The following is a 12,841-nucleotide window of genomic DNA, read 5'->3' on the forward strand; positions in this document are numbered from 1 at the left end:
GCTAGGATTTAGTCTGCCATCTCCCCATCATGATAATGGCTCAAACAAGCGCAAAGGGGCCCTCCTCCACTCCATGCCTCACCATTTGGCACCCTCTGTGTGACTCACGTGGCACAATGAGGTCTCTGAACCCCCTGTACCATTCTACAGGAGTCTGGCAACAAGAAGCCAGGCCTGACCTGCATTGCAAGAAGGGGCTGTAGAATGTTATTTACCGTGACGGTCAGTGACAGCAGCATAAGGCGGGGCAGTGTGTGGCACAACTGTCAGGTGCACTGCCTGCAGAAATATTTTCTGGGGCACTATATCTGGTAGAAATGTTTTCAGGCACACTGAATGTGGCAAAAAGATGTTCAGGGGATCTAATTCTAGCAGAAATATTTTCAGCGGGTACTATACCTCACTATATCTGGCAGAAAATCACAGAGCCAGGTCATAACTCACAACATAAAGGAGTGGTTTTAAATACATGGGGCCAGATTTATCATTAGCTCAAGTCAAAATAATGGAGTGAAAAAGTAGAACATTTTTGTGCAATCGCTAAAACTGCGCAAAAATTTGCAACTTTTATTGGCTCTGCGCTAAGCTCGCCAGTTTTCTGAAAGTGGGCGTGTTTTTTTTAATGTAAATGAATCTCTAGACAGATTTACTATTGTGACAATTTAAAAAGTCGCAAAAATTGCGCAATTTAACTCCAGTGAGGACCATGCTTATCTTATGCGACTTTTTAATAGAACATGCGACTTTTTCATAAAGACGTGCGACTTTTGTAAAGCCGCTTAGTGAAGGATAAACTGCTACTGTCAAACCACATTTATCACAGTATTAAAGGACCATTAATAAATCTGACTTAGCCAAAAGTGACTTTGGACATATGAAAAGTGGAGCAAGATGTAAGTGTAATGATAAATCTGGCCTATGGACTCCAGTAAAGATGCATGCAGTGCCACGAGAGTAACTGAGGCAACTTCCTTCTATGTGGACTATGTTATTTGTATTGGCGGTATATCTATTTGGAGGAGAGACTTGGTGGATTAAATGTATTAATCCTACAGTCATGAGAAAAGCCAAGCACATCCTCTTTGAATTCTATTTTATGTATCCAGACATAACAAAAATAAAACACCTGCTCTTTAGGTCTTAAAATTCAGTAAATACAACCTCAGATGAAGCACAACACAACAGAGTCCACTGTGTCATTACTTATTCTAAAAAAATGAAGCCAAAATGGAAAAGCCACGTCCATCAGTCTCTTCCATCATTCTGGAGGAATTTTGGCCCACTCTTTTTGTGAAAAAAAAAAATCTTAATTTTATTGAGGTTTGTGGGCATTTGTTTATGCACAGCTCTCTTAAAGGGGTTTTCCATGCTCCCGATATTGATGACCTATTCTCAGGTCTAACACCACGTTCCTCCACCGATCAGCTGTTCTCTGCAGTCTGCCATGCTGAAACTAGCATTTTGAATGGAATAGGAAGTACACCTCCGTTCAAAGTGTAGTGGTCATGTTGGGTTACTGCAGCTCATCTTCCACAGAAGTGAAAGGTAGCTAAGTTACAGCAACCTGCCATGGCCACTACACTTTGAACGGAGCTGTACTTCTTATTCCATTTCCATTGCTAGTTTCAGTGCCAGCGGCTGCAGGTAACAGCTAATCAGTGGTGGAGCAGGGTTTTGAACCCTCACCAATTGGATATTAATGACTTAACCTGCAGAAACAGTCGAGCTAAACTTGATGGTTAACGTATTAAGTAAAGAATGGCTAGAAAAAGTGAACTAAATTTTCAATGGCTTTTGTCATAAGATAACCAAGATAACGCAATGCCATGTGTTATCAGAGTCAATTTTAGCTCGGCTACTGTCACAGTGGGGAGTGGGGAAAACCCCCCACTGTACGATGACTGGGGGATAATGAAAGCATCTAGGCCTGAACACAAGGATTTTCAGTTGCACTATATCTGGCAGAAGATCACAGAGCAGTGGCGTTGCTAGGGCTGGTGTCACCCGGTGCGGTAGAAAATGGTGTCACCACCCCGAAACAATAATTTTTTAGCCATATATGGGGGCTATGGTGGTGCTACTGCCATAGGTGGCATCCGTTAGCTCAGCAGACTCCCCCTAGCAGTCAGAGCCTGGTCTCGGGAGGGGCACTTCCAGATTATTTTCTGTCCGCCGTCACAAAACAATGGTGCTTATAGAACAGACTACACAGTGTAGCGGTATACTGTATATTGTGTGGCCCAGTGTAGGCTATATGTGTATAACAAACATATTTCATATGAAAACTTACAATTACTCTCAGACGCCACTTTGGCCGGGGGCTCGGCGGAGCTGATGTGTTTTATCCTAATGAAAAGGATTTCATAATAAGGATTTGGAGAAAGGGCAGGGGGATAGCAGAGCAGGGAGAGGCTGTGCTGCTACTAGGGGGTCATACCATGGGGGAGTAATAAAGCCCACCATAATCCCCCCCCCTCCCCCAGTAGAAATAATTCTCCTTTTAATGTGACAATGCACAAAATACCCCCTTGTAATGCCCCCAGTTGAGCTAATATCCCCATAGTGCCTCCATAATGTCCCAGTATAAAATACCCCTATATAGTGCCCCCAGTAAATTCCTCCATAGTGCTCCTCTCCCCCCTTCCTGCTAGTGCCCCCCATAATGTACCAGTATAAAATGCCCCATATATAGTGCCCCAGTAGATGCCCTCAGTGTCTGGCCTCTGATAGGCTGCCGGCCTAGTGTCCCCCATAATGCCCCCCAATAATGTGCCAGTAAGTGTCCCCATAGATGCCCCTCCATCATGTGCCAGTATCAAGTGCCTCTCTCCCCCCCATGTCCCAGTATCATAGTGCCATCCCCCCAATGTGCCAGTATCAAGTGCCTCTCTCCTTCCCACCCCCATGTGCCATTATCATAATGCCAACCCCCCCCATGTGCCAGTATCAAGTGCCTCTCTCTTCCCCCCATGTCCCAGTATCATAGTGCCATCCCCCCCAATGTGCCAGTATCAAGTGTCTCTCTCCTTCCCACCCCCATGTGCCAGTATCATAGTGCCAAACCCCCCATGTGCCAGTATCAAGTGCCTCTCTCCTTCCCCCCCATGTGCCAGTATCATAGTGCCAACCCCCCCATGTGATAGTATCAGGTGCCAACCCCCCTCCCCCCATGTGCCAGTATCAAGTGCCTCTTTCCTTCCCACCCCCATGTGCCAGTATCAAGTGCCTCTCTCCTTCCCACCCCCATGTGCCAGTAACATAGTTCCAAACCCTTATTTGTGCCAGTATAAAGTGCCTCTCTCCTTTCCCCCATGTGCCAGTATCATAGTGCCAACTCCCCTCCCCATGTGCCAGTATCAGGTGCCTCTCTCCTTCCCCCCATGTGCCAGTATCATAGTGCCAACCCCCCTCCCCCCATGTCCCAATATCAGGTGCCAACCCCCCTCCCCCATGTGCCAGTATCAAGTGCCATCCCCCCAATGTGCCAGTATCAAGTGCCTCTCTCCTTCCCACCCCCATGTGCCAGTATCATAGTGCCAAACCCCCCCATGTGCCAGTATCAAGTGCCTCTCTCCTTCCCACCCCCATGTGCCAGTATCATAGTGCCTCTCTCCTTCCCACCCCCATGTGCCAGTATCATAGCGCCAAACCCCCCCATGTGCCAGTATCAAGTGCCAACCCCCCCACATGCCAGTATCAAGTGCCTCCCCCCCCATGTCCCAGTATCATAGTAACATCTCCCCCCCCAAAAAAGCGCCAATTTGAATAGCCTCTCCCCCCATGTGCCAGTATCAAGTGCCTCTCTCCCCCCCCGATGTCCCAGTATCATAGTACCATCTCCCCCCCCAAAAAAAGTGCCAGTATCAAGTGCCTCTCTCCTTCCCACCCCCATGTGCCATTATCATAATGCCAACCCCCCCCATGTGCCAGTATCAAGTGCCTCTCTCTTCCCCCCATGTCCCAGTATCATAGTGCCATCCCCCCCAATGTGCCAGTATCAAGTGTCTCTCTCCTTCCCACCCCCATGTGCCAGTATCATAGTGCCAAACCCCCCATGTGCCAGTATCAAGTGCCTCTCTCCTTCCCCCCCATGTGCCAGTATCATAGTGCCAACCCCCCCATGTGATAGTATCAGGTGCCAACCCCCCTCCCCCATGTGCCAGTATCAAGTGCCTCTTTCCTTCCCACCCCCATGTGCCAGTATCAAGTGCCTCTCTCCTTCCCACCCCCATGTGCCAGTAACATAGTTCCAAACCCTTATTTGTGCCAGTATAAAGTGCCTCTCTCCTTTCCCCCATGTGCCAGTATCATAGTGCCAACCCCCCTCCCCATGTGCCAGTATCAGGTGCCTCTCTCCTTCCCCCCATGTGCCAGTATCATAGTGCCAACCCCCCTCCCCCCCATGTCCCAATATCAGGTGCCAACCCCCCTCCCCCATGTGCCAGTATCAAGTGCCATCCCCCCAATGTGCCAGTATCAAGTGCCTCTCTCCTTCCCACCCCCATGTGCCAGTATCATAGTGCCAAACCCCCCCATGTGCCAGTATCAAGTGCCTCTCTCCTTCCCACCCCCATGTGCCAGTATCATAGTGCCTCTCTCCTTCCCACCCCCATGTGCCAGTATCATAGCGCCAAACCCCCCCATGTGCCAGTATCAAGTGCCAACCCCCCCACATGCCAGTATCAAGTGCCTCCCCCCCCCCCATGTCCCAGTATCATAGTAACATCTCCCCCCCCAAAAAGCGCCAATTTTAATAGCCTCTCCCCCCATGTGCCAGTATCAAGTGCCTCTCTCCCCCCCCGATGTCCCAGTATCATAGTACCATCTCCCCCCCCCCAAAAAAAGTGCCAGTATCAAGTGCCTCTCTCCTTCCCACCATGTGCCAGTATCATAGTGCCAACCCCACCCCCCCATGTGCCAGTATCAGTGCCAACCCCCCATGTGCCAGTGTCAGGTGTCAACCCCCCAATGTGCCAGTATCAAGTGCCTCTCTCCTTCCCACCCCCATGTGCCAGTATCATAGTGCCAAACCCCCCATGTGCCAGTATCAAGTGCCTCTCTCCTTCCCACCCCCATGTGCCAGTATCATAGTGCCAACCCCCCCATGTGCCAATATCAAGTGCCTCTCTCCTTCCCACCCCCATGTGCCAGTATCATAGTGCCAAACCCCCCCATGTGCCAGTATCAAGTGCCTCTCTCCTTCCCATCCCATGTGCCAGTATCATAGTGCCAACCCCCCATGTGCCAGTATCAAGTGCCTCTCTCCTTCCCCCCCATGTGCCAGTATCATAGTGCCAACCCCCCTCCCCATGTGCCAGTATCAGGTGCCTCTCTCTTTCCCCCCATGTGCCAGTATTATAGTGCCAACCCCCCATGTGCCAGTATCAGGTGCCAACCCCCCTCCCCATGTGCCAGTATCAGGTGCCAACCCCCCTCCCCATGTGCCAGTATCATAGTGCCTCTCTCCTTCCCACCCCCATGTGCCAGTATCATAGTGCCAAACCCCCTATGTGCCAGTATCAAGTGCCTCTCTCCTTCCCACCCCCATGTGCCAGTATCATAGTTCCAACCCCCCCATGTGCCAGTATCAAGTGCCTCTCTCCTTAGTCCTTCCCACCCCCATGTGCCAGTATCATAGTTCCAAACCCCTCCCATGTGCCAGTATCAAGTGCCTCTCTCCTTTCCCCCATGTGCCAGTATCATAGTGCCAACCCCCCTCCCCATGTGCCAGTATCAGGTGCCTCTCTCCTTCCCCCCATGTGCCAGTATCATAGTGCCAACCCCCCCCCCCCCATGTGCCACTATCAGGTGCCTCTCTCCTTCCCCCCCATGTGCCAGTATCATAGTGCCAACCCCCCTCCACATGTGCCAATATCAGGTGCCAACCCCCCTCCCCCCATGTGCCAGTATCAAGTGCCATCCCCCCAATGTGCCAGTATCAAGTGCCTTTCTCCTTCCCACCCCCACGTGCCAGTATCAAGTGACATCTCCCCCCCCCCCTCCATGTCAGCGATGCGATGCAGCCTCTTCCTGTGTCCAGCCCTGTATGTCCATATATGGAGCCAGTGCTTGTGTATTCTAATTTAGCCTGTATTTTAGAAAAATTTCTGCTGGGATTCGAACCCACGACCTTCTATATCAGAGGCAAATCACCTAATCACACGGCCATAAGAGCTGCATTGCCACTGACTGAAAAAAATATGAGACTTCTACTGTTATAGCTGGCTAAGTGTACATCTATACACAAGACAGCTGCCCCAGCACACTCAGCTCTGCTATATCTCTATATATCTATCTACTGTATAGCAATACTTAGAGATATATAGATGTAGCAGAGCTGGGTGTGCTGGGGCAGCTGTCATATATAGAGATATAGTAGAGCTGAGTGTGCTGGTGCAGCTGTCATGTGTATTAGATGTAGCAGACCTTGGTGTGCTGGGGCAGCTGTCATGTGTATTAGATGTAGCAGACCTGGGTGTGCTGGGGCAGCTGTCATATATAGAGATATAGCAGAGCTGAGTGTGCTGGGGCAGCTGTCATGTGTATTAGATGTAGCAGACCTGGGTGTGCTGGGGCAGCTATTATCTATAGAGATATAGCAGAGCTGAGTGTGCTGGGGCAGCTGTCATGTGTATTAGATGTAGTAGAGCTGAGTGTGCTGGGGCAGCTGTCATATAGATATATAGCAGTGCTGGGTGTGGTGTAAACAAATTCAGGGGGCACAACGTGTAGTAGAATTATATTACACAGCCACAGTGTGCTGTAATTATATTCAGACGGCACAACGTGTAGACATTTATCAAGACTACCAGCGTGAGATGCGCCTAATTTTTTAAGAGGCAGATGCCGCTTAACAAATCAGCCACATCTCTGTGGTGTAGACTTCAGCTATAACTTCTGCCACTTTCTGGCAAAAGTTATAATAAATCAGATGGGCCTGTGACGTCTCGCCCCCTCCTGCTAAGCTTCACCCCTTTCTCTTGCGACTTCTTAAAAGTGACGAGAAGCCTAAAAAGTCACCAATTACTAGTGTCTTCCATAATGTGTGACTTTTTTATGCCACAATAGTGGCGTAAGGAGCTTAGTAAATGTTCCCCAATGACTGCAAGGTGCCCAGGTCCTGTGACTGCAAAACAAACTCAAATCATCACCCCTCCACCACCGTGCTTGACAAATGTGACAATGGGAAATATGGTCACTGTAATCTTCATTTTGGTTTTGTCTGTCCAAAGGATATTGTTTGAGTCTTTTTCTAATTGTTCTGTCATGAACATTTAACTTACTTACTGAGGGCAATTTGTTTGAGCACTGCACAGTCTGACCTTGGGGTGTGTTTGCTGGGATGTCCACTCCTGAGAAGAGCATCAACTGCCTTGAAATTTTTCCACTTGTCAATAATCTTTCTAATTCCAGACATCCCCACCTTACTATCAAGAATCCCACAATGTCTATCTTCTATATCTTCCTTCTTCGCCTCTCGCTTTCTAAAACTTAACATGGATAAGACAGAATTCATAATCTTTCCCCCATCTTGTTCAAACCCCCCAACAGACCTATCGATCACGATCAATGGCTGCACACTCTCCCTGGTCAACCAAGTCTGCTGCCTTGGAGTGACCTTGGATTCTGCCCTCTCCTTCCGACCGCACATCCAAGCCCTTTCCACCACCTGCTGCCGTCATGCCCTCATCATCTCCCGCCTGGACTACTGCAACATTCTCCTCTGTGGCCTTCCATCTAGCACTCTCGCACACCTCCAATCTATCCTCAACTCTGCTGCCCGACTAATCCACCTCTCACCCTATTACTCTCCCCTCTGCCAATCCCTTCACTGGCTCCCCATTGCCCAGCGAATTCACTTCAAAGTACTAACAAATACATACAAGGCCGTCCATAACCTGTCCTCTGCCTACATCTCTGAGCTACTTTCCCGATACATCCCCACACGCACTCTCCGATCCTAACAAGACCTCCTTCTCTCCTCCCCTCTTATCGCCTCTTCCAACAATCGACTCCAAGATTTCTCCCGTGCATCCCCCATACTCTGGAACTCGCGACCCCAACATATCAGACTCTTACCTACAGTGGAGTCCTTCAAAAGAAACCTGAAAACCCACCTCTTCAGACTAGCCTACAACCAGTAGAATTATATTACACAGCCACAGTGTGCTGTAATTATATTCAGGGGGCACAACGTGTAGTAGAATTATATTACACAACCACAGCGTGCTGTAATTATATTCAGGGGGCACAACGTGTAGTAGAATTATATTACACAACCACAGCGTGCTGTAATTATATTCAGGGGGCACAACGTGTAGTAGAATTATATTACACAGCCACCGTGTGCTATAATTATATTCAGGGGGCACAACGTGTAGTAGAATTATATTACACAGCCACAGTGTGCTGTAATTATATTCAGGGGGCACAACGTGTAGTAGCATTATATTACACAGCCACAGCGTGCTGTAATTATATTCAGGGGGCACAACGTGTAGTAGAATTGTATTACACAGCCACAGTGTGCTGTAATTATATTCAGCGGGCACAACGTGTAGTAGAATTATATTACACAGCCACAGCGTGCTGTAATTATATTCAGGGGGCACAACGTGTAGTAGAATTATATTACACAGCCACAGTGTGGTGTAATTATATTCAGACGGCACAACGTGTAGTAGAATTATATTACACAGCCACAGCGTGGTGTAATTATATTCAGAGGGCACAACGTGTAGTAGAATTATATTACACAGCCACGGTGTGCTGTAATTAAATTCAGGGGGCACAACGTGTAGTAGAATTATATTACACAGCCATAGTGTGCTGTAATTAAATTCAGGGGGCACAACGTGTAGTAGAATTATATTACACAGCCACAGCGTGCTGTAATTATATTCAGGGGACACAACGTGTAGTAGAATTATATTACACAGCCACAGTGTGCTGTAATTATATTCAGGGGGCACAACGTGTAGTAGCATTATATTACACAGCCACGGTGTGCTGTAATTATATTCAGAGGGCACAACGTGTAGTAGCATTATATTACACAGCCACAGTGTGGTGTAATTATATTCAGGGGGCACAACGTGTAGTAGCATTATATTACACAGCCACGGTGTGCTGTAATTATATTCAGAGGGCACAACGTGTAGTAGCATTATATTACACAGCCACAGTGTGCTGTAATTATATTCAGGGGGCACAACGTGTAGTAGAATTATATTACACAGCCACAGTGTGGTGTAATTATATTCAGACGGCACAACGTGTAGTAGAATTATATTACACAGCCACGGTGTGCTGTAATTAAATTCAGGGGGCACAACGTGTAGTAGAATTATATTACACAGCCATAGTGTGCTGTAATTAAATTCAGGGGGCACAACGTGTAGTAGAATTATATTACACAGCCACAGCGTGCTGTAATTATATTCAGGGGACACAACGTGTAGTAGAATTATATTACACAGCCACAGTGTGCTGTAATTATATTCAGGGGGCACAACGTGTAGTAGCATTATATTACACAGCCACGGTGTGCTGTTATTATATTCAGAGGGCACAACGTGTAGTAGCATTATATTACACAGCCACAGTGTGGTGTAATTATATTCAGGGGGCACAACGTGTAGTAGCATTATATTACACAGCCACGGTGTGCTGTAATTATATTCAGAGGGCACAACGTGTAGTAGCATTATATTACACAGCCACAGTGTGCTGTAATTATATTCAGGGGGCACAACGTGTAGTAGAATTATATTACACAGCCACAGTGTGGTGTAATTATATTCAGACGGCACAACGTGTAGTAGAATTATATTACACAGCCACAGCGTGGTGTAATTATATTCAGGGGGCACAACGTGTAGTAGCATTATATTACACAGCCACGGTGTGCTGTAATTATATTCAGAGGGCACAACGTGTAGTAGCATTATATTACACAGCCACAGTGTGCTGTAATTATATTCAGACGGCACAACGTGTAGTAGAATTATATTACACAGCCACAGTGTGGTGTAATTATATTCAGACGGCACAACGTGTAGTAGAATTATATTACACAGCCACAGTGTGCTGTAATTATATTCAGACGGCACAACGTGTAGTAGAATTATATTACACAGCCACAGTGTGGTGTAATTATATTCAGACGGCACAACGTGTAGTAGAATTATATTACACAGCCACGGTGTGCTGTAATTAAATTCAGGGGGCACAACGTGTAGTAGAATTATATTACACAGCCACAGTGTGCTGTAATTATATTCAGAGGGCACAACGTGTAGTAGCATTATATTACATAGCCACAGTGTGCTGTAATTATATTCAGGGGGCACAACGTGTAGTAGCATTATATTACACAGCCACGGTGTGCTGTTATTATATTCAGAGGGCACAACGTGTAGTAGCATTATATTACACAGCCATAGTGTGCTGTAATTATATTCAGGGGGCACAACGTGTAGTAGCATTATATTACACAGCCACGGTGTGCTGTTATTATATTCAGGGGACGCAGTTTGCAGCACTGTGAGCAGTTTGTGTTAGCGTAGCAGTGGAGATGTGTTGCAAAAGTGAGGAGCTAAAGACATCTGGGCAGCAAACTCTAGAGAGTTGGATCATGTCCCAGAGAAGTTGCCCTGATGATCTGGGCTGGATGGAAAAGAAAAGAGAAGATGACCTCAATCTGAGAAGACATCACCAGTGGTCACTGAATCTAAATGTTTTTTCTGATCAGTAGTGGATTTAATATTTTTATTAATTTAGATTCCATATTACTTTGAAATATTGTAATTTCTTTAAACTAGACATAGGCACTAATCCACATCGTGCTACACCAATACACACAACATGCCTCCTTATGTCAGTGGGACGTATCATTAATTGTTGGGATCTGTTTAAAAGAACTTAATTCATAGTGGTCATGGCTGCTTTACAAATGAAGGTTAGGACACTAATGTGGACAGAGCTCTACCCTTTTTTTCCAAATACAGTATATGACTCAATTAATTGTTCATGATGTCGTTTGCAGTCATTAGTTGGTTGCATTTTAGAATTTAAAAAATGATGATGTTTTATTTTTGCATCCAGCAGTCTGTGAATGTTAACATAGATTTATAATGCTATCAGATAAAAGTGCAGTCAAAAGACAGATGTGGAGACAGCCTTACTGTCTTCACGAGAGCAGACTGAAGTTGGAAATGTTGTATAGCCATGATGTACTAATCAATGTACCTCATTAACTCTCTTACTCCAATCAAGTGTCTGAAAATGAGCTGTGCCTCAAGGTCTGGATTCAAGAGATCATTCCATTCCTGTAATGTGACTTCATGTCGAGTTTTGTCACAACCAGCAACTGAAAGTAAAGCAAAGAACTTACTTGTGCATCTGGTCCAGTCTCTAACTTTTAAAGGGGTTGTACTGGATTTTTAAATCATGGCTACTTTCTTCCAAAAAAAGCACCACACTGGTCCATGGGTTGTGTATGGTATTGCAGCTCAGGTCTACCAATGAATGGGTTTGTTCTGTGACATCACACCCCTTACAAACCGTGGACAGGTGTGGCACCAAAAAGTAGCCATACTTGTGTAATTCTGCACAAAACCTTTAGGGCTGTTTCACACGAGCGGATGCCGTGTGCGTGACATCTGCTCCATGAATGAAAGCCAAGACCCGATGCAGACTGCAGAGGCACGGAGCAGTAACATGACTGATAATGCTCCGTGCCTCTCTGTGACCTCTTTACTACGAAATCACAGTGACAACTTTATCTCACTGTGATTTCGTAGTAAAGAGATCACAGAGAGGCACAGAGCATTATCAGTCATGTTAATGCTCCGTGCTTCTGAAGTCTGCATCGGGTCTTGGCTGTCATTCACGCAGCGGATGTCACGCACGGCATCCGCTCGTGTGAAACAGCCCTTATAGTGGTAATCGCATCATAGACATTAGAAACAAATCCATGAATCCAAAAATGTCTGAGGTTCTTAACTCTGAGATTTCTAGAAGAAGAGGTTCTCACTCCTGTCCCATCCAGGACAGCACTAAATGAATAGGTGTCTTTCTACACTCATTTCTATGGAAGTTATAGAAACAGCCAAGTAAGCGTGGTACCCCAGTTCTGGCGAAAGGTGCACGTCCCAGCGTTGAAAACTGCACCGATGAGATGTTTAGTCAAATTCTGTGGATATGCCATAATGTCTATGATGGGGATACCCCTTCAAAGTTCTGCTGAACAAAAAGGCAGTTAAGCATGCCAGTATTTTACATATAGCATTATTAATTAACCTTATTAACCCCTTATAAACCTCATTTTAATTACAGGTAATTTACATTTACTAACAACTCTGATGACAGCAGTTTTTATGCATGAACATTCAATCAGCACCAATATACCGTATGTTATATGTTTTCTTGCATTTACATCAGACGATTATCAATGTGATCTGTAAGGAACAAGGCCATTGTAACATCAGTTGCTCAGTATAAACACCTAAAGTGAGTAAATGGTAAGCTGTTGTGTCAAACCTGATGCACAGAAAAAGCTACCAATTGTAACCTATCAGGACCCTGCTATTAATTTCAAAAGGGCCGCAAATTAATGAGAGGTTGCCATGAACAACTACTCCACTCTCCCATTGTATCAGTTCTTATTGCATTTCCCTAATGTGTTTAGCTTGGTGAGGGGTAACAGGACAGATGGCAGCTCCACTGACCCAAACTCACTGCACCATAAATCAATATGATGAACTAAGTTTGGGACGGAGGAGTCGCTATCGGTCCAGGAGATGCAGCTGACACACAGGCCGTGTTTCCTGGACTGCGC

At 46.2% G+C, this 12,841-nt stretch overlaps 1 protein-coding gene across 2 annotated transcripts in view; it reads right to left on the bottom strand.

Annotated features, from left to right (window-relative positions):
- Positions 1–12,841, bottom strand: part of LOC122931939 (ras GTPase-activating protein 4-like) — a 173,178-nt gene that overhangs the window by 2,317 nt on the left and 158,020 nt on the right. Inside the window, exon 19 of one of the 2 annotated variants that reach the window (XM_044286030.1) lies at positions 11,251–11,371. The exons of the other annotated variant lie outside the window; for it this stretch is intronic. Coding sequence (XP_044141965.1) covers positions 11,251–11,371 — 121 coding nt within the window. The remainder of the gene's footprint in view (positions 1–11,250; positions 11,372–12,841) is intronic. 2 annotated transcript variants of the gene reach the window in all.

This window comes from Bufo gargarizans, chromosome 3, assembly GCF_014858855.1.
Source record: "Bufo gargarizans isolate SCDJY-AF-19 chromosome 3, ASM1485885v1, whole genome shotgun sequence".
In the NCBI taxonomy this organism is placed as follows: Eukaryota; Metazoa; Chordata; class Amphibia; order Anura; family Bufonidae; genus Bufo; species Bufo gargarizans.